At 35.7% G+C, this 22,257-nt stretch overlaps 3 protein-coding genes and 1 pseudogene across 3 annotated transcripts; 1 reads left to right on the top strand and 3 right to left on the bottom strand.

The window, feature by feature from the left end:
• Nucleotides 1,548-2,372, bottom strand: LOC109359767 (annotated as a pseudogene).
• Nucleotides 9,690-10,713, bottom strand: LOC109359768 (uncharacterized mitochondrial protein AtMg00810-like). The gene is made up of 2 exons (XM_019604463.1): nucleotides 10,618-10,713; nucleotides 9,690-10,526 (listed from the first exon to the last, which is right to left on the bottom strand). Exons 1-2 carry the CDS (start codon nucleotides 10,711-10,713, stop codon nucleotides 9,690-9,692), a joined length of 933 nt encoding a protein of 310 aa, XP_019460008.1.
• LOC109359769 lies at nucleotides 12,704-13,429 on the bottom strand. The gene has a single exon (XM_019604464.1). It carries the CDS (start codon nucleotides 13,427-13,429, stop codon nucleotides 12,704-12,706), a length of 726 nt encoding a protein of 241 aa, XP_019460009.1.
• LOC109359770 lies at nucleotides 18,915-21,488 on the top strand. The gene is made up of 6 exons (XM_019604465.1): nucleotides 18,915-19,308; nucleotides 19,384-19,692; nucleotides 19,813-19,952; nucleotides 20,043-20,574; nucleotides 21,019-21,203; nucleotides 21,288-21,488. Exons 1-6 carry the CDS (start codon nucleotides 18,915-18,917, stop codon nucleotides 21,486-21,488), a joined length of 1,761 nt encoding a protein of 586 aa, XP_019460010.1.

Consider the following 22,257-nt stretch of genomic DNA (forward strand, 5'->3'; position numbering starts at 1 on the left):
TCAAATGTTTAAAACTGATAGTCAGTTTTGAAAACCAAAAACCAAAAAATTATGCTGAATTGATGAGTGATTAATTGGCATTAAATGGATTCATGAAGTTTTGATTTTATGCTAAATTAATGTGTGATTAATTGGCACTAAATTTTTTGAGGGAGATTTTGGTTTTATATAAACCAAACCTCACGTGTGATTTAAAACACACACACAAAGAAAAAAGTTTGTATCCTAATTTTTGGGTTGTTTGAAATATAGTAGTTTTGAGTTGATTTTTTTCACGAATCAAGTGTTGATACAACAAAGATTGGTCTCGGTGTGGATACACGTGTAGGACCTTCATACTTTTGAAGGATAATTTTCAAAAGTCATCGCAGTCTCCTGAGGTAATGTTACAAACCGTTTTGTCTAAACTATTATAGTGTATGCATACTTTAACACAAATAGATCCATAATTTTCCGCAGTGTATGTTATGAACATGCATATTAACCTTCAGATACCTCACGCCCCAAGATACAAATTACAACTCGGTCGATATTTTGTATATAGAAAACTTGCACCTTTTTTGTGTTAAAATGCATTCAATTCAGAATATAAAACCCTTCTTTGATAAATCTCACAATCGCGGAATATGAAGATGAATGATTATAAGATGCAAAGGTTTTGAAAATCTTTGATATAAATGCTTGAAACTATCTTCAAAGATTCATAAAATTTCTCTTATCTTCTACCAAAATTATCTTGCTCACTTTTTCAGAAAACTCTATGTTTTTCTCTTGAAAATTCGTTGTGTATCATTGTGTTTGCTTATGAGAAAGATTAGTTAAAATATCATTCAATTTCAATTTTTTTTGTTATATTAAACGATTATGTAGACAATTAATCGATTAACATTCTTCAAAATGTCGAAGATTTCAAAATTAAAACCGAATTAATCGATTAACGAATTTCCCATTTGCAAAGACTTAATCCATTAACTATAACATTAATTGATTAACAATTTTCTGAAAATACTTAGTTAATATGCCATGAACCTCTAACATGATTTACTAAATGTATGATACATGATTTTGAAAATGATATAAGTTCAACCTTGGTTTAATGCATCAAAAGCATGTAGTCATGTATAAATGCTAATGCACCTAAATCATGTATGCACCCCCAAAACCACCATTACCATCACCTAATTAGTAATGAAATGATTCATAAATAAAATGCAAAAAATGCCTTTGGCTCTCTACATTGAACACATTTTTTCCCTCTATGACTAAATCAACTATATCTAATTAAAAGTCTATATCCACACAAAAAGATATTCATTAATTTGAGCATATTTTAATACTAGCCAAAATTACAAGTTGAAGGAACTAGTGTACCTTACAAGTTAAGTAGCTAACTGAATGCTTTTCAAGGTTTCACTCATGTGTATTTCCTATTCATGTTAACATAAGTCTAAAATCCAAGTCGAATACTCCTAGACGTAAATGAATAACATACATGATATGAAAAATGCGTTAAGAAAAATAACTAGTTTCAACAAAGACATTGCCTATCATAGTAACAAACATTGAAAAACAAACAAAAGAGGGGTGGAAACGTGGTCCGCTAGATGATTTGCAGCTTCCTCAAATTCTCTGCTATCTTCTTGAATTTTTCTTTGTGAACTTGACTTTCTATGCTTACGCCTCTTATAAATTCATAAACATTCAAGTCCACCAGAACCCCTATCAGCAGAATCAAATCCATTTGCAATAGCCACTACAATTCTAATGCTTTTATTTTTCAAGTACAAAGCCTCTTCAGTAACAACATTTTCATTTTTCATTGCCACCCCATTATTAATGGCTTCACTTTTCAAGCATGAAGCCTCATCATTACCACTTGGAATTGCTACTCCATTATTAATACCTTTACTTTTCAAACAAAAAGCCACTTCAGTAACATCATTCCCATCTGAAAAGGCTACCCCATTATTGAAGGCTTCACTTTTCAAGTGTTGAGCCTCTTCAGCAGAAGCATTGCCATTTGCAACTTCAACCCCATTACTAATAGCTCCACTTTTCAAACATTGAACTCGTTCACCACATTCCATGTTATCAGAATTGCTCGTGCAATACTCAGTGCCCGTAAAAAATTAGTCTTTAACCTTTGCAGCAAATCAAAATCAGGGTTTCACTTTGAAGCCATGATCCAAAAAATATCCAGAATTTTATTGTCCACAAAGCTTCTCAAAGTGAAAACATGAAAACCCCTAAAGGCCACTACAAGTAACTTTTTGTTGTTGCTAAATACGGAATTTGGAATATAGAAGGGAAGTATAAGAAATAGTAAGAGAGAGATAGATGGGGAATAAGATATAAGTAGTGGAAGAGAGAATTGTAGAGAGTGGAAGAAAAGGGGAATCCAAATCTTCTATGCCACTTCTTCCTATACCAACCCATTACCATCAATAGGGTTTTAACAAATATACATCAAATAAATATAAATTAATTTTTTAACTTAACACCATTACAAAGGGTATTATCTAATTGATTAAGCATACAAGCATATAATTAAAGTGGTATAGATGATTTCTATTCAAAACGTGGAGCATACAATTAGAGAGAGATGGGAGGTGGTGGTGGTGGGGTGGAAATTGAATTGATGGATGTCACATGATTATGAGAACAAATATATAAGTTTTCAATTTTTTTGAATATTTTTTGAATTTATGGGTTTTTGCAGAATTGGTACCAAAGGTAGAAGAATCGCGGTGCATACTAATAAAATGTATGTTTTTAGAATGAAAAATATTGTATCAACCTTTCTTCTTGAAAAACCCTTTTCCAAAAGAAAAGAGCTTAGCATGTCATACCAAGCTCTAGGAGCTTGATTTAAACTAATATAAAGTATTTTCAAGTTTGAAAATGTAATTTGGAAATTGGTAGTTTACAAAACCGGGAGCTTGGTCCATATACACTTCTTCTTGAATAAAATCATTCAAGAATGCAATTTTTACATTCATTTGAAATAAATTGAAATGTATGATTGAAGCAAAAGCTAAAAACATTCTTATTGCCTCTATCCTTGCTACGAGAGCATATATTTCATCATAGTCAATTCCTTCTTCTTGAGTATATCCTTTAGCTACTATTCTAGCTTTGCTTCTTATAATTAAGTTAGACTCATCTAGTTTATTTCTAAACAACTATTTAGTGCCAATTATAGGATGATCATTTGGTCTAGGACTAAATCCCAAACTTTATATCTTTAAAATTGGTTTAGCTCTTCTTGCATATCTAAAGACCAATGCTCATCGTCATATGTCTCTTCAATAGTCTTAGGCTAAATTTGAGAAACAAATGCAAAGAAATTACAAATATTACGCAAGGAATTCCAGGTTACCACTTCCTTAGAAATATCACCTATCACATTGTCGATTGAGTGTTCCTTCTTGGTTTTCCATGCTTGTGACATTCTTTCAAGTTCTTGATTTGTATTTTTCTCCTCTTGCATAACTCTTTCAGATTCTTGATCCCTTAAGTATGCATCCTCAAGTGTACCTATAAGATCATCACACATACCTTTCCTTTCATCTTTTGGAGAAGGCTCATCAAATTTAACATGTATAGATTCTTCTACAATTATTGTTCTTTTATTAAAAACTCTATAAGCTTTACTATGATTAGAATAACCAAGAAATATTTCTATATCCGCTTTTGAATCAAGTTTCCTTAAAATACATTTTCCATTATTCAAAATATAGCATTTGAATCCAAAAGCATGAAAATGAGAAATATTTGGCTTTCACCCCTTATAATGTTCGTAGGGATTTTTCTTAAGAATAAATCTTAAAAGTATTCTATTCATAATATAGCAAGCGGTATGAACCACATTTGCCAAAAAGTACTTGGGGATTTTACTCTCATTCAACATGATTCTTGATAACTCCTCTAGAACTCTATTATTTCTTTCAACAACTCCATTTTGTTCTATAGTTCTAGGTATGAAGTATTGATGTTCTATACCATGTTTTTTACAAAACTTATCAAACTTGTGGTTTTCAAACTCACCACCATGATCACTTATTATGGTCACAATCTTATGGTTCATTTGGTTTTGGACTAATTTGGTAAGCCTCTTAAGATTTAAAATTTTCACTTTTGAGTGCAAGAAATAAAGTCCACGTGAATCTTGAATAGTCATCTATAATTACAAGTGCATATTAACTTTCACCAAAACTCATTATTTGAGATGATCCAAACAAGTCCATATGAAGTAATTGTAATGGCCTTGTTGTGGATACCATATTTTTAGAAGAGAATGAATTTTTATTTTGTTTGCACTTTTGGCAAGAATCACAAATTTCTTCCGTTTTAAATTTAAGTTTAGGTAAGCCAACTACTAGGTCCCTTTATAGCTAACTAGTTCAACTAATTCAAATGGATATGTGCAACCCACTTATATTAAATCCAAATATCACTTTCTTTTGAAATTAAACATGTTGAAAATAAGGAGGTGATATCAGCTAAATTTATCATATAGATGTTATTTGCTCTGTGACCAATAATTTTTCACTATTATCTATGTTGCTTTTAATGATACAACACTTATATTCAAAGATTACCTTATTACCTTTGTTGCACAATTGGCTAATGCTTAATAGATTATGCTCCAAGCCTTCAACATAGAGCATATTATCAATGATTGTTTGAGAATCATTTCCAATCTTTCCAACTCCAAGTATTTTGACTTGATTATTATCTCCATAAGTGAGATGACCTTTTTCTTTAGGTGATACCTAAATAAACTCGATCTTATCACCCGTCATGTGCCTAGAACATCTACTTTTCAAGTACCATTGATATATGCAAGTCCTTAGGCACACCTACAAAACAATATTTATTTGCTTGTTTTTGATACCCAAATAGTCTTGGGTCTCTTAGAGTTAGTATTCTTGGGATCTTGTCCTTTTTCAATGCAAATATAGTGTCCATTGGGCATACCATGCACTCTAATATGACAAGTAATTGAAGTATGATCGTACAAACCACAATAGAAACAAGTAGAAGATTTTTTATATGAAATTTTAGAAAAATCAACATGTTTCTTGTATGACCTTTTTTTAGCATGCATATAGACCAAAAATGTGCATTTTTTCTTGATTACCCTTAGAGAAATTAGCAATTGTTTCCTTTAAACACATATTCTCCTTTTCCAAAGATGTGCATTTTTTACAAGAGGGTGTCATATTCATTTTTGAAGCACAATCACAAGTAGAATTAGCATATATAAGATCTAAGGTTTTATTTGGAGCTTGAGCTCATCAATAAATTTTTGCATTTCAAGAATCTTCTATTCATGTACCAAAATCAACATTTTCCTATCGACATTTATTTTTGCTAATATTTTTAGTTCTTCATGCAATTCAACATAAGAACCATATAATATATCATATGTGGAGAAATTATACAAATCAGAATTACTTACCTCACATGAGTCACCATGCACACTATTTTCACAAGAAACATGATTTTGAGTCATTAGGCAAAGTTTGGCCGATTCTTTATCATCTGAGGTGCTTGAAATTTCTTCTTCTTTCGATACATTCTATACAATGCAGGCTTTCTTAGTCTTGATGCCCCTTGAATCCTTCTTTTCCTTCTCAACCCTTTTGAGATAGATAGGACATGATAATTTCATGTGTCCTACATTCCCGTATTCATGGCAAGTAATTTTGTCCCTTGAGTTCTTGCTTCTTTTGATTGAGTCTTTTGTATCTTTTCTTTTAAACTTTCTGAAGTCTACTATCTTCTTTATAATTTTTTTGAATTTGTTCACTAGTAGTGTCATAGTTTCATCATTGAATTTGTTCACTAGTAGTGTCATCCTCTTGAACTTTTGCATTTGAAGTTGTAGCCTTGAGGGAAATTCCTTTCTTTTTCTTATCTGATTCTTCATATAGTGTTGAGCGTCCAAGTTCCATCTCATGTTCTTGTAGCTTTCCAAATAATTTGTAAGTGACATAGTATCTAAATCCTTGGATTCCACAATTGTCGTCATTTTTGGTTGTCATGCCCTATCAAGACATCTTAAAACTTTGTTAGTAAGCTCAACATTTACAAACACTTTATCTAATGCAACAAGATGATTAAAAATATGAATAAATCATTTTTGCATATCATTTATAGATTTATTTTGAGACATACAAAATGATTCATATTCATGAGTCAAAACATTCAACCTAGCACACTTAACCTCACTTGTGCCTTCATGAGTTACTTGCAAAGTCCCACATTTATTTGGCCCTTTAACATTGTGAAAATCTAAAGAACTCAACATAAGAGAGTGTTGATGTGATGATGTTTTTAGCTTTCAAATTGTGTTGTACTTTTCTCTTTTCATCATCCATCCACAAACTCTTAAGTTTTTCTTTAGTTTCACCATCCACTAAATGTAGTGGAATATGATGTCCATATTGAATGACCTCTCAAATGTTTGTGCCTATGGCCTTTATGAATATACTCATCCTCACTTTTCAGTAGACATAACCCTGTCCACTAAACACAAGAGGGCAATTTACTTTTCCCTAGGATCACATGAATTTAGCGATTAAGCTAATACTTATTCGAACTAGCTCTGATGCTACTTGTTGGTTAACAAGGACTCTAACACACCTTGAGGGGGTGAATAAGTGGTTTGGTTTACAATTAAAAACATTCGGTTACAAAAGATATTCACTGATTTTTACTAGTTTTAATTGATCAAAAGATTAATTAATCAATTAATATAAAGTTATAGTTAACCGATTAACCTTAGTCTTAATCAATTAGTTTGATTAGTTTTCTTGTAAATCTTTTGTTCTTGATACAATGAAATACAATGATCAATAAATTCTTTCAAGCATTGTACCAGTTCAAGTAATGTGATTAATCATACAAAGACACTTATGCAACAATCCTAACAAGAATACAATCCAAGATAATGGAAATTGATAATTTCTTAAATGTAAAAGTGTAGGGATAAAACAAAATTGACACGATCGATTTATCTTGGTTTGATCGCCAACCACTTCAAGAAATTGAATGTTTGTACAAACACTTCTTTCACCAAGAACCTCTTGGACCTAACTTCTAATGGATACCTCACAACTTCTAGCCTAGGATTTCTTCCTGAATTCTTCTCTTCTTCTAAGGTGATACCTCACACTCCTAAAGACGAAATACAATTTGATCGATCTTTTGTACACAGAAAACTTGCACCTTTATTGTGCTAATATGCACTCAATTCAGAATATATAACCCTTCTTTGATAAATCTCATAATATGAAGATGAATGATTATGAGATGCAAATGTTTTGAAAATCTTTGATATGAATGCTTGAAACTCTCTTCAAAGATTCATGAAATTTCTCTTATCTTGTATCAAAAGTATCTTACTCACTTTTTCAGAAAACTCTCTGTTTTTCTCTTGAAAATTTGTTGTGTATCATTGTGTTTGCTTATCGGAAAGGTTAGTTAAAATATCATTCAGTTTCAAACTATTTTCTATTATATTAATGAATTATGTAGAAACTTAATCGATTAACATTCTTCAAATAATCCAAGATTTCAAAACTGAAACTGAGTGGATCGATTAATCATGTACTTAAATGATTAACGAGTTTATCATTTGCAAAGACTTAATCAATTAAATATAAACTTAATCGATTAACAGCTTTTTGAAAATACTTAGTTAATACGCCATGAATCTCTAACATGATTTACTAAATGTTTGATGCGTGACTTTGAAAATGATATAAGTTCAACCTTGGTTTAATACATCAAAATTAGGTAGTCGTGTATGAATGCTAATGCACCTAAATCATGTATGAATGTAAATTCATATGCATTCATGATCATCATTCTAACATGTGAGATTTATCATTAGGTTCACCTAACTTGATTCTATCCATTCAAAACATCTTAAGACCTAAAGAAATAAAAATTTACGCTTTAGTGTTTATTGGTTCTTTTTTATGCTTGAACTTGAGTATTCAATGTTGTTGTTGTTGATTTGTCCTTATTCATACTTTGTCTTCATCAAAGTTTAAACTTTGTCTTCATCAAACTTCAAGCTTTGTCTTCATTAAAATCATGCCATACACACTTACATTTACAAAAGACCAAAATGTTAAAGCTTAAATTTTTTGATTGGACCAAATTTAAAGTACTAGATTAATGGTATACTGAATGAAAAACAAAAACATTGTACTTAATTATCTTGTTTTAATTTACACGTGCATAAAGTTTCATGGGCGGACATAAGAAATCGGTTAAATTGTTTGTTAATTATTTTGGAAAAACTCGTTTTTAATTTTTTTAAACCAATCAATTTTAACTTAGATTGGATGATGGAGAAAATAAAATTCTATTTAGTTGTCAATAATGTAAATGGAAGTGTTAATTTTTTTTAAAAGTTAAATTCCTTAATGCCAAAATCGTACGGTTAGTTGAAAATGTAAAGCAATAAAGAGTCAAAGGAAATAAGTTAAACACAATGATTTATATCAGTTGGCTCAACCTAAGCTATCTCTAGTACCCTAAGTTTCACCAACTAATTTCCTTTTCTAAGCACCAAATGGAAGAAAGTCCATTATTATGCTAAATTGTACAATTATTTTCAAACCTTCAAGTCTATTGAGCATTCTTCACTAAACAATCCTCTAGAGATTTGTATCTAGGTGTTCTTTCATACAAACCCTATCTAAATTCGACTAAATATTCTAACCTCTCTAGGTATAAAATATTCTCACCTCTTCAAATATGTTGAGTATTCTTCACTAAACATCACTCTCCATACTTGTATCCACACATTCTTTCTTACAAAGGGTCTATAGGCTCAACTAAATATTCTAAACTCTACTGGTATCCATTCTAATTCAATAGATTGTTAGGCTTGACCTAAGTCTACTCACATATTTGGATTCCTAGATCATTCATAGAGAGTAATAAATCTTGTTAAACTCTACACAGAATACACGATTAGATCTTGTTAAAATCTAACACTTGTTCCTTTTCTCTATTCAGAATATTCGATTAGATCTTTGTAAACTCTAATGACATTTTCTTCTACGAGCTTTCTAATGATATTTTACAAGATTTGTTTACAAATTTTATTTATAGGAAAATGAGCATCTACAACAACAATATAGATGTTTATGCTCAGTATTGTAGGAACACAAAGAAAGTAAAGATGAAAGAAGGAAGAAGAAGACAGTGAATGAGAAGGAAAGAATTCAATCGAGTATTCACAGTATGAGTGAATAGATTCCACTTTCTATTTCTGGAATTTCATGTTAGTTAAGTTGGGTAGACAACCCTATTTATAGTAAGGTGCAAAACTAACGTAACTACTTTTTGAATTACAATCTAACACCCCCCATCATTCAAAACATTTACATAACAAGAAATTACAACCCTCACACATCATTCAGGCTGGGAATTCCTATCATCTTCCTCAAGTTTTTAAACATTTCTATCTTCAAAGCTTTAGTCATTATGTCAGCCAATTGCACCTCTATTTTGCACTGAGTTAGTTTGATTCTTCCTTCAGCCACTTGTTGTCTTATGTAGTGGTATTTTATCTCTATGTGTTTGCTTCTACAATGAGAAACTGGTTTTCTTGCTTGATCAATGGCTGATTTACTGTCTACCAGACGTTGAACTCTATTTCTTTATTTCATACCAAGTTCCATCAACACAGAGGACAACCATGAAGCTTGGTAGGCTGTTGAGCAAGCAGCTATGTACTCAGCTTCACAACTTGAAAATGCAACCACCTTTTGCTTCTTGGAGCACCAAGAAATTGGAGCTCCTGCTATTATGAAAACATATCCTACGGTGCTCTTTCTGTCCAATATATCTCCACACCAATCAGACTCTGAATATGCCATGAGATGTGGTCTGATTCTTTCATCTTCATGAGGAAACACTATGCCAAAATTCATTTTTCCTTTCAAATACCTCAGAACCCTCTTGGATGCAAGCATATGGGATTTTTTTGGATTACTCATGAATCTACTTGTTACTCCTACACTAAATGAAATTTCTGGTCTGATATGGCATATGTATCTTAGATTTCCCACAATCTGCCTAAAAACAGTTGCATCAACAACTTCTTCCTCTTCACAATTTCCTAGCCTTAGATTCATTTCAGCTGGAGTTTTTGAAGGATTACAATTTATCATGTTGAACTTGTTCAGGACCTCTAGCAAGTACTTCCTTTGGTGCATGAATAAGCCTCTCCTGATGTGTTGAAATTCCAGACAAAGGAAATATGCTAATCTTCCTAGGTCTGTCATTTCGAATTCACCCTTTAAGCTTCCTTTTAGCTCTTCAATTCCCTTTGAGCAACTTCCTATTATTAGCAAGTCATCAACATATAAGAAAATGAGTAGGACATCCTTGTTCTGGTTTGTTGTTTTAGTGTACATCCCATATTCTACTTCACATTTCATAAAAACAGAGTTGGATAGGAACTTATCAATCCTTTTGTTCCATGCTCTAGGTGCCTGCTTCAAACCATAGAGTGCCTTTTTTTAATCTAAGCACTTTGTGTTCATTTCCTTTACTAATAAAGCCATATGGTTGAGTGACATATACCAATTCCTCTAGAGGGCTATTGTGGAAGGCTGATTTTACATCTAGTTGCCACAGAGTCCAGTTCTTCCAGCTAGCTAGAACAACTATCAATCTCATTGTCTCTAGCCTAGCTACTGGTGCAAAGACTTCAGAGTAATCAAGTCCTTCCTTCTACATAAACCCTCTGGCTACAAGCTTTGCTTTGTGTTTTGCTATGAAGATCCATTTAACTGTTATTGGCTTCTTTTTGTCTGGAAACTCTACTAACTCCCAAGCGTTGTTCTTTTCAATGGACTTGATTTCTTCTAGCATGGCTGCTCTCCAAGTACTACTAGATATTGCTTCTTCAAAGCTTATGGATTCTGCATCAACAAACAATGTTATGTGTTGTACTATGTCACCTTCTTGATTCACGTAATCATCATGACTCAATACATAGTCTGATAGCCAAGAAGGTGGGTTTCTAGTCCTTGTTGATCTACTTCTTTCTTGTTAAGGTGATGTGGCTGTGTCCAATCTTCTCTCATGTATCACTGAATCATCAGTTTCCCAATCAATGTGCACTTTTTCCAAGGGTGTGTGGTTTTCCCTCAGTCCTTTCCATGAGTTTGACTCATCAAAGTAAACATCCCTGCTAAATGTTACCTACTTTGTATCAGGGTTGTATAACTTGTATGACCTTATAGAATTGTAGCCCAAAAGAATCATAGCTTCAGCCTTGTTATCAAGCTTTTTTCTCCTCTAGTCTCGTACATGTCTATAGCAAAAGGATTCAAAAATTTTGAGGTGTTTCACTGATGGTTTGATCCCTAGCCATGCTTCCTCGGGGACTTGGCCATCAAGTTTCTTAGTTGGACACCTATTCAATATGTAAACTGCAGTGGCTGCTGCTTCTCCCCAATATTCATGAGGAAGTTCCTTGCCTCTTAGCATACTTCTAACCGTGTTCAAGATGGTTTTGTTTCTTCTTTCTGTTATTCCATTGTGTTGAGGTGTATAGGGGGCAGTTACCTCATGCACAATTTCTTGTTATTTGCAAAATTCTTCAAATTCTCTTGAAGTGTATTCTCCTCCTCCATCAATCCTTAGTATCTTGATGCATTTTACTGATTGTTTGTCTACTAAGGTCTTGAACTCTTTGATCACTGAGAAGGTATCACTCTTGGTCTTTATCAAATATAACCATAGTTTTCTATCAATTCATCCACAAAGGTTACAAAGTACCTACTCCCTCATAGTGAAGGTGTGTCAAGAGGACCACACACATCAGAGTATATGACATGTAGAAGCTCATTGGCCTTGGTAGGTGCGTATACACTGAATGATGGTCTGGATTGTTTGTTTATTTGACCATATCTTTGGATCTCAATAGACTCATATGACCTAGCCTTAGGTGCCACAACGAAGACTCTACTACTAGTGATGTAGCTGATAGGCAGTGAGTTTCAATGGTTCTTAAACTGACTTGGAAGATTCTATTTTTGCAAGAGGAACCATCAATACCTTCTTCTTAGTAGCATCAAATATTTCCAAAACACCATGATGCATCTGAATAGAGAATCCCTTTTCTACCAATTGTCCCAAGCTGAGTAAGTTGCTTTTCATGTTTGGGACATAAAGCACATCAGATATCATTGTATTCTTCCTATATTTTCTACAAATAAGGACATCACCAGTCCCTTCTGCTTGGATTAGCTTGTTATCTACAAATCTTACATTGTTTTTTTTTGTTCTCATCAAAATTCACCAACCAACTCCTATTTCCAGTCATGTGGTTTGAGCATCCTGAATCTTTATACCACTTGTCATCACTGCTTGACTCATGATTGTTGGTCATCATCAATAACAATGGTTCATCATCCATACTTTCAGTGCTTTCTTTCTTGGCCAAGTGAGCCTCAGTGTGATGCCGACCTCAATTTTCTCCATGAATTGAAGTTTCTTGACATTCACTACTAAAATGCCCAATTTTATTACAATTGAAGCAATTCAGCTTCTTCCTTCAACCTTTTCCTTGTTGCACTACCATCTATGATATTCACCCTTTCTTAATGCCTATTTTGTTTGATCAGACTCATCCCTTTCTTGATCTGAGGATTGGGAGAATCTAAGGTTCCCTTTTATTTACTCTATACCTCTCTCTGCCTCTTTGTCCACTCTTGCTACCATATCCACCTCTTCTTGAGGTATATGCTTGTAGATCTTGTTCAGCAGGTTTCTCCAAAGACCTTTCAATGAGTCTTTGTTCATGAGCCTCTAAGTAGCCTTGGAGGTCCACAATTTTCAATTCCTCTATGTTCTTGTACTCCTCAATCGCATCAACTATATGATCGAATTTGGGGCTAAGTGTCCTCAAGATCTTCTCCACTATGACCCAATCTGGCATCTTTTCACCACTGGCTTTCATAGCATTGGTATGGCTAATGACTCGGTTGAAAAATTGTGCAACTCTCTCACTAGATTCCATTTCTATCAACTCATACTGCCTCCTCATGGTTTGCAATCTCACCTTCTTCAATTGCTCAGCTCCTTCATTGCTTTTCTTAAGAATTTCCCATGCTTCCTTTGATGTTCTTGCCTCAGAGATTTTGTCAAAATGTGCTTCATCAACACATTGATGTAGAAAGAACATGACTTTGCAGTATTTCTTCTTGTTTTCCTTATACAAAATTATTTGTGCATCTGATGATGAATCTGTCAGTGCTAGAAGTCCATATTCTACAATCTTGTTTACTCCTTGGAAGCCCATGATTGCTGACATTTGAATTCGCCATCTGCTCCATTTTTTCCCATCGAGGATGGGAATGTCTACAAGGAAGCCAATTTGTCCCATCGAAATTGTGAAGTGAGTGTGAGAAAGGAATGAGAAAGAAGGAATGAGCGTGTTCTGGTTTTTCTGAATGTGGCTCTTAATACCAGTTTGTAGGAACACAAAGTAAAGATGAAAGAAGGAAGAAGAAGACAATGAATGAGAAGGAAAGAACTCAAGTGAGTATGAGTGAATAGATGGCACTTTCTATTCCTGAAATTTCATATTAGTTAAATTGGGTAGACAACCCTATTTATAGTAAAGTGTAAACCTAACATAACTACTTTTTGAATTACAATCTAACAAGTATAAGCCACCAAGTTGTTGATATTGAAGTCTTTAGCATTTACAACTAACGTCTCATTCAGTCTTGAGTCTCTTCACTCATCTTATCGTTACAATGTGTTGGACATTCCATAAAAAGGCAATGATGGATTGCATTTGTCACTAGTTGGAGTGGTTTTTTTTCCCACAAGTATTCTCGTATTGGAGACAATCATGTCCGAGCCTGGAACATCTACAGGTATGTGGGGCTAACTCTCCCAGCAGGTATTTTTTTCATCCACAAGACTCAAACCCGAGACCTTGCTTAAGAGGAATCAAATATGTACCATTGTTTTGAGTGGTTGGGTAAGATGGTGAAGTGTCTTCCCCAGACTCAAAGTTCTTTATTCTCTTCTAGGAACTTTGGGATCCTCCACCTAATCATTTAAGATAATTTTTTAGAGAAAAACCATACATAGTCCCATGTGAGCTTCTTCCACTCGTCCTATTTTTCCGAAGCTTGCTTGTAGAACTCAAAAAACAATTGGACCACCTTATTCAATCTATGATAGATATATTTTATTGAACTTGTCTACCTTGATCCCATATTCTTTTAGTGGTATTTGTTGTATAAAAGCATTATATTTTTTGAAAATATTTGGAATATCGACTAAGCCATTTGAAGTAATTCCTAAAAGTATTTATATGATCGAATGAGAACACACCTTCCTCCAGAAAAAATCTTTCTTTAGGATTAACTTTTTTCTTCCTATTAGAACATCCTTCATCATGAAGATCAATTGATTCCAAACAAACTTATGTGAAGAATTGTGGATATTGAGATACATGATTTAATTTCACACCAATTTTTGAGTCATGGTTAAACGGTTGCATGCCACTAGTCCTCAAGGTGAAGTTGGTTTGTGGTGATTAAAACATTATAAATTTATATGAGAATAACATTGTAGAAAGGGACGATTTCTAATGGTTGGACTAGTTTATAGATTTGGGTAAGAAGAATGATTAAGATTATTTAGGTTACTTTGTAGATTTGGGTAAATAGAATGATTAAGGTTATATTAATTTACTTTATAGATTTAGGTAAAAGTTTTGGTCGATATTATTTAGGAGCTCTGTTGGTCTCCCTTGACAATACATACCCGGAAGTTGGATGAGAAAACTTCATGCATAGATGTGGGGGTGGAAACCACTACTTTGAGATGATTTACTATTGGTCAGTCGAGGATGGCATTGTAGGCAGAGACACAATCAATAACTATGAATTTGGCTTGAACTATCCGGGTTAGGGGTTGTTCTCCGACAGTGAGCCATATGTCAACGTAGCTCCGGGGAGTGATCCCCTACCCAGTAAAACCGACCAGTTGTCCATCATAAGGTAACAGGACCTTGTCCTTGTGTTCCATTTTTGTGAACAAATCTTCAAACATGATATCCGTCAAGCTTCCCTGGTCGACAAACAACCTTCCAACCTTCTTATTATTCATTTTAGCGGTGATGATGAGGGGATCGTCATGACTGCAAATGATGCCTTCATAATCACGATCGTCAAATGAGAACGGGGGTGTCGGCTGATGATCACGATATTGGTGAGGGTATCAGAGAGTTGATTGCATGACCTCCCGAACATACCTTTTCTGGGCTGCCCTAGATGTATCGCCAGCGGTGAATCCGCCTGTTATGGTGTTGATGTCCACTAGGCTCCATTGCTGCCGATTGTTGGAGCAGTATCGGTCTCCTCAGTTTCTGTTCGGAGGGAGTTCCTATTGAGCTTTCAGGGGGAACGTCCCCGAGAGGATCTGGATTGACACAGAGGTGGTGATCGCCCTTGGCAAGCCCGGGCAATGAACTATTGGAGGTGCACGACTTGAATTAGGTCTTCAATAGTGTCTCGTAGTTGGTTACACTATTCTGTTACATGCCCAAAAAAGGTGTGGAAATCATAGTATTTGGAGCGGTCCTGGGTCCCCAACTTTCTCCCCGGGTTGGGTTTAGGGAGCTGGACTAAATGGGTGACCAAAACTTCTTGTAGGATTCTGGTGCGACTGGCGTTGAAGAGGTGTAGAAGGTGTATTTAGGTTTTTTGGGTTGGCGGGGTGGGTTATCTCGAGGGTGTTCATCTGTTTTTAGTTGTTTGGCTTCCCATGAGGGGAGTTGGTATTCTCTATGTTCGGTTGGTGGGCGGTTAGGATGAGTTTCTTCTAGAATAAATGAACTGTTGGGCTTTAGATCGAAGCTCTTCAATGGTGAAATATGAGTATTTAGCCAACTCCTATATGAAGAGGTCGTCATGTAGTCCTGTTACTAAGATATGTATCGCCACCTTCGGGCTCAAGGTGCGTACTATCATGGCCTTCGTGTTAAAGCTGTCTAGATAAGCTCGGAGGGGCTCATGTAACTTATGCCATACATCAGATAGGGTGTATGAAGAACGGGGTTGTTCTTTGCTTGTTGTGAACCATATGTTGAATCTGTTGGCGAGAGTGGTCCATTGGTTAATACTATTCAGTGTGAGCCGTGGGAACCACTACAAGGCAGCACGTTTCAGAGTAAGAGGAAATGCTCGACACATGATAGGATTAGTTGCCCCGTAGAAAAGCATTGAGGCTTCAAAGGCATCTAAGTGATCTTGTGGTCACTTGTTCCATCATACTGGTGATGTTGTTGGGGCGAGCTAGATGTTTGGGGAGTGGCGAAGACATGAATGCTTCAGTGAAAGGATGTCTTGCTCGTGAGGAGCTATAGTTGGAGGGATGGGTTATCTAGGTGGTTTTTATGTATGGGGAGCTATGAGCTTGGAAGCTTTGGTGGATTTTGCGGAGTGCTCATCGGCAACTGGCCGCAAGGGTTCGTTACTAGGTTCAGGTCTGTGTTGGCAAAGTTCGACTAGTAGTTGGGCTTGTTGTTGGATGATCTGGCCTTGAGTTTGGATCATTTGAAGGAGTTGTTGGGTAGTAGGTGCTTTCAGGGTGGGGTTTGGGGGATGACTTTGGCTGGCTTGTTGAGAAGGTTGTACTAGTGTTGGAGGGTCAATAGAAGGAGTGTCGTGGTTTGGGGGAATGTTTGTGTTGAGCGGTTCTGCTAAGCTAAGTGGTTGAGCTTGGTTACGGGTGGTCACCATGTTGCAGGTAAGCCACAAACGACGCCAATGTTCCTTTGTATTAGGAGTGGATGGTCAGTGATGGATGAAGAATAGTTGGTGATGGATGTCCGGTAGAATGTAAGAAGTCAGAGACCTTATTCGGAGTGACGTCTGGACGCGCCAGGGGAGGTACCTGAAAAGGTTCTCTTACGACCAAGTCAGTAATGTGTTCTAGAGAGATAAGGGAGTAAATAAGAGAGATGTTAGAGCAAGTAGTAATTAGTGTAGCAATAAATTAGGAAATGAGAATTAATTATACTCCATGTGTGGGCTCCTTATTTATAGAGCCTGAGATTGTTGACATGACATCTGGCTATTGGTCAGAGCCTAGCGGGTACAATGGGATATGCTGGGTTGTCTCCATTCTGCTTGCATGTCAACGTTTGCCGAATTGTCTGAGACAAGTTGATTGTGCAGGCCGCGTAGCACATGGAATGTCAGTCAGCATTTAAAGTGTGTGGCACATTGATGAAGGGGTTAGAGGCATTAATGGGATGTCATAGGCATTAAGACGTGTCAGGAGAATTTATGGCACTTTTGGCGGGTTTGGCCCGCTTTAGACGGGTGAGTACTAGTGAGCTTAGACTTTTACCCGGGGCGGGTTAGAGAACATCCAAATTTATTCGGGATAGAACAACTACTAAACCCAATCTCCCCCCACCCTTTATTAATCACCCTCAAACCCCTATTCATAAGGTACCCTTAATTTTGTTCTTAGCCTAATTTATGTTTGTCGTGTATTTTTCGTTATGGGTGGCTGAAGACCATCCTTTCCAGATATAGAATTTTGTTTTGTACTACCAAAAGGTATTCCTCACTTTTTTGGGTAAAGAACTGATTTTTTTCGGGACTTGTGGTCGTTCTTCCCAACAAGTATCGCTCCTAGGAATCGAACTCTCAACCTTCAAGATCCAGTAGGGTCTTATACTACTAAACTAACGCTTTGTTGGTTCAAGATATAGAAGTTGCAAGTGTTTCTTACTACTTTCATTTATAAAAATGAATTCTACACACAAGGAATACACTTATAGAATCATACCGAATAATATATGATTCAGTGCAAGAACATATTGAATCATACAACATAATATGTAACAAAACATAAGTATTGTGTGTATCGATAAGGATAAAGATATGTTGTTCTAAAGTATGTTCTAAACCAATGATAATGAATGAAAATAGAAAAAGTAATAAATATTTATTTTTTTAATTAAGATAACATGTTTTTATTAGTTTTGTATCTGATTTGGGACATACTTTGGAATAAGTAATCTTTTGATAGGGATTATTCTTATAGGAATAGTTTACTTGTATTTTTTGCCTTTCATACGTGTACTTTCTTTTTATAGAAATTCTGGTAATGATAGTTAAGACAGTTATCTATAAATAAACAAATTCTAACTGTTTTAATATTCATTCATTGTTTTCAGAATTTACACACTTCTTGTAATCTTTCCTCTCAATCTAATAACACTGACTCTCGGGATCCTTTCATTCCATAGGATTCCATGTTCTTGCTCTATTCTATCTTCGAATTCTCTGCAATTCCTAGAATTACTATTTCATTCTTATCAATTGGTATCAGATTGGTTCTTCCTTAGACACTAACACGCTTCCATGGCTGATTCAACAAGAAGTCAAGCTTCGGTGAGGGAAATTGAAGAAAGATTGGAAATTCGAATGTCGGCAAAGATAGAATCAAAGATGATGGAACTCACTGCTTCAACTCGTAAATCCCTTAGTGATTCCTTGAAACTCACGATGGAAGATTTACTCAAGAATACCAGAGATGATGTTGGTGAGTCAGCTCGTTCTAGGGCTGGAAATTCTGGTGAGAAAGCTCCTAATTTGTATTATTCTTATGGTACTCGTTTATGAAGAATTGATTTTCCACGATTCAATGGGGATAATGTGAGGCAATGGATTTATCTATGTGAAACTTACTTCCTAATTGATGGTACACCTGAGGACGTGAAGGTGAAATTAGTTGTGGTTCATTTTGAAGGTAGAGCTTTGCAATGACATCATGCTTTTGTTAAGTCATTATGGTCAAGTTCATGGCCAAATTGGGCTGAATATGTAAAGATGTTGGTGGAGCGATTTGGGGAGGTCTGTGATGACCCTATGGTAGATCTTATAAACTTGAGGCAAAAAGGTCTTGTGGCTGATTATCATGAACAATTTGATGCAATAATCACCGGGCTAGAATTATCTGAGGAATACATACTTAGTTGTTTCTTAGGGGGCTTAAAACAAGATGTCCAAATTATGGTTAGAATGTTCCAACCACAATCAGTTAGGAAGGTCTTTTCTTTAGCAAAATTGTATGAGTCTTCTCATAACTCGAATTCATTTCTGCCTTTTCATGCCAAGAACAGTAAGCCTCCTATTCTAGCCAAACCTTCTCTCCCTAATAAGACTTTTCTTGCAACTGAGCCACCAAAGGAGTTGCTTAACCAGAAGTCTAAACATGCACGAAGTTTGACTCCATCTTATATGAATTAACGAAGAGCTAAGGGGCTATGTTATTTTTGTGATGCACCCTTCACTCCAGAGCACAACTTGTCACACAAGAAATTGCAGCTCCATGTTATGGAAGTTGAGGATGGTGGTGATGAGGTTCTTGAGCCAGAGGAAGTTAAGCATGAGACACATAATTATGGTGAACCACAAATCTATGTTAATGCTCTCACTGGGATGACAAGTTTCAGAATAATGAGGATTACATGGCATTATAACAAGAAGTCACTACATATTCTGATTGATAGTGGAAGTACTGATAACTTCCTGGATATTCAAAAAGCTAAGACATTAGGCTGCAAGATTGAGAAACTAGAGCCATTAATGGTCACTGTAGCTGATGGCAATAAACTACAAATTTTTGTAGTAGTAATGGACTTCTCTTGGACCATTCAGCATACAACTTTTGTTTCAGATATGACGTTAATTCCCTTATGTTGTTGTGATTTGCTGTTGGGCATAGAATGGTTGGTGACATTGGGAGACGTTACCTGGAACTTTGACAAATTGACAATGGACTTCATTATGCATGGAAGAAGGCATGTTCTTAGGGGCTATTCTAATAATGGTGTTAAAACTATAAAAAAACAACAACTGGAAAAAGTTTTAGTAGAGGGAGTTCAATTATCAATGCTCCAATTGTGCTCTGTATATGGAGAATTGTTACAGTCCCTTACCACTCATACTGAGTAGCCTCCTATTTTAGCTCAATTAGGTCAGGTATTGGAGAGGTTTGCTGAGGTTTTTCAAGAACCTACACAATTACCCCCTATGAGGGATGGACATAATCACCAAAATCCACTCTTGCAAGGTACCAACCCAGTAAACAAGAGGCCTTATAGATATACTAAACACCAGAAGGACATTATTGATGAATTAGTGCAGGATATGTTACATTCTGGGATTATTCAGAATAGTAGCAGTCCATATGCTAGCCCTGTGGTCTTGGTGGGTAAAAAGGATGACTCTTGGAGACTATGTGTGGACTATAGGGAGTTGAATAAGGGCAATGTCAAAGATAGGTTTCCTATTCCATTGGTGGAAGACCTTATGGATGAACTACATGGCTCAACAATTTTTTCCAAGCTGGATCTAAGAGCTGGGTACCATCAAGTCGGGATGGATCCTTCTGACATTCACAAAACTGCATTTAGGACTCATGGAGGTCACTTTGAGTACCTAGTTATGCCCTTTGGTTTGACAAATGCCCCTGCAACTTTCCAAGGTCTCACGAATGCTGTTTTTAGGAGATATTTGAGGAAATTCTTATTAGTTTTCTTTGATGATATACTCATCTATAGCAAGACTTTGAGTGAACACTTAGAGCATCTCACAAAAGTCTTGTTATTGATGAAAGAAAATTGTTTGTTTGCTAAGAAATCCAAATGCTATTTTGGAGTGGAAAGGGTGGAGTATCTAGGCCACTTTATATCACAGCAGGGTATTGCTATTGATCCTACAAAAGTTGTTGTTGTTAAGGAATGAAATTTGCCTCAATCTTTGAAACAAATGAGGGGTTTTCTGGGGTTAGTAGGATATTATAGAAAGTTTGTCAAAGGTTATGGTGGAGCGGCTAAGCCTCTGACTGAAATGTTGAAGAAGGATAACTTTTGTTGGACATCTAAGGCTAAGAACTCTTTTTTGTAACTTAAACAATTGTTGGTAACAGCTCATGTCCTTGCTTTGCCTGATTTCTCTAAATTCTTCTTGGTTGAGGTAGATGCTTCAGGGGTGGGATTAGGAGCATTATTGATGCAAGATCACCATCTTATTGCCTATATCAGTAGATCCTTGAGTATTCAACAACAATCCTTATCCACTTATGAGAAAGAACTAATGGCAGTTGTTTTTGCTGTACAAAAGTGGAGGCATTATTTACGAAATAGGCATTTTATCATTAAGACTGATCATAGGAGCTTGAAGTATATGTTGGATTAGAGATTGACAACTACATTTCAACAAAAGTTGCTTGTCAAGCTTATGGGATTTGATTTTACCATAGAGTACAAGCAAGGCCAGGAGAACATTGCAGCTGATGCACTCTCAAGGATAGATACTTTCCATTCATTGTTAGTGCATGAAGTAGACTTTGCTCTGGTGGAAAGAATCAAGCAATCTTGGCACAATGATGATGGATAAGTCAAATTGAGGAGTCAATTGTCCACTGACCCTTCTTATCAAAAACATTATACTATGTTGAATGATGAATTGAGGAGGAAGGGTAAACTGGTTATTGGTAAAGATGATCAACTAAGGGAGGATATCCTACAATGGTTACACAACACTGTTGTTGGGGGACATTCAGGCAGAACTACTACCATTCAGAGGGTCAAATCTGTGGTTTTTTGGAAGGGCTTGAACAGAGATGTGAAGAATTTCATACTTAGATGTCCAACATGCCAAAGGTGTAAGTATGAAACTACTCCTACACCAGGTTTGCTTCAACCCCTGCCCATTCCAGACCATGTGTGGCAGCATATAACAATGGACTTTATCGAGGGGTTACCTCCATCTTCTGGAAAACAAGTTATCTTTGTTGTAGTAGACAGGTTGAGTAAAGCTGCTCATTTTATGGCTTTATCTCGTCCCTATACTGCTGCTAATGTGGCTCAGTCCTTCTTGGATAATGTATTCAAGTTGCATGGTTATCTTGACTCAATCACTAGTGACAGGGATTCTATATTCATCAATAAGTTTTGGCAGGATTTGTTTGCCTTACAAGGGGTCCAACTTCAGCTTTCTTCTTCTTACCATCCTCAAACTGATGGCCAGTATGAAGTAGTGAATGGATGTTAGGAAACGTACTTAAGGTGTGTGTGCTCTAATACTCCTCAACAGTGGTTCAAGTGGCTGCCTTTGGCTGAATGGTGGTACAATACCACTTTTCATACCTCTATCCGGGCTACAC

This window comes from Lupinus angustifolius, chromosome LG11, assembly GCF_001865875.1.
Source record: "Lupinus angustifolius cultivar Tanjil chromosome LG11, LupAngTanjil_v1.0, whole genome shotgun sequence".
NCBI lineage: Eukaryota > Viridiplantae > Streptophyta > Magnoliopsida > Fabales > Fabaceae > Lupinus > Lupinus angustifolius.

Coding starts and splice junctions, on each gene's coding strand:
- LOC109359768 (XM_019604463.1), bottom strand. CDS start 10,713: ATGAGATTGATAGTTGTTCTAGCTAGCTGGAAGAACTGGACTCTGTGG. Junction 10,527..10,617: donor ATAGCCCTCTAGAGGAATTG/GTATATGTCACT, acceptor GGTTTGAAGCAG/GCACCTAGAGCATGGAACAA.
- LOC109359769 (XM_019604464.1), bottom strand. CDS start 13,429: ATGGGACAAATTGGCTTCCTTGTAGACATTCCCATCCTCGATGGGAAA.
- LOC109359770 (XM_019604465.1), top strand. CDS start 18,915: ATGTTGGTGGAGCGATTTGGGGAGGTCTGTGATGACCCTATGGTAGAT. Junction 19,309..19,383: donor GAAGTCTAAACATGCACGAA/GTTTGACTCCAT, acceptor CCTTCACTCCAG/AGCACAACTTGTCACACAAG. Junction 19,953..20,042: donor AAAAACAACAACTGGAAAAA/GTTTTAGTAGAG, acceptor CATACTGAGTAG/CCTCCTATTTTAGCTCAATT.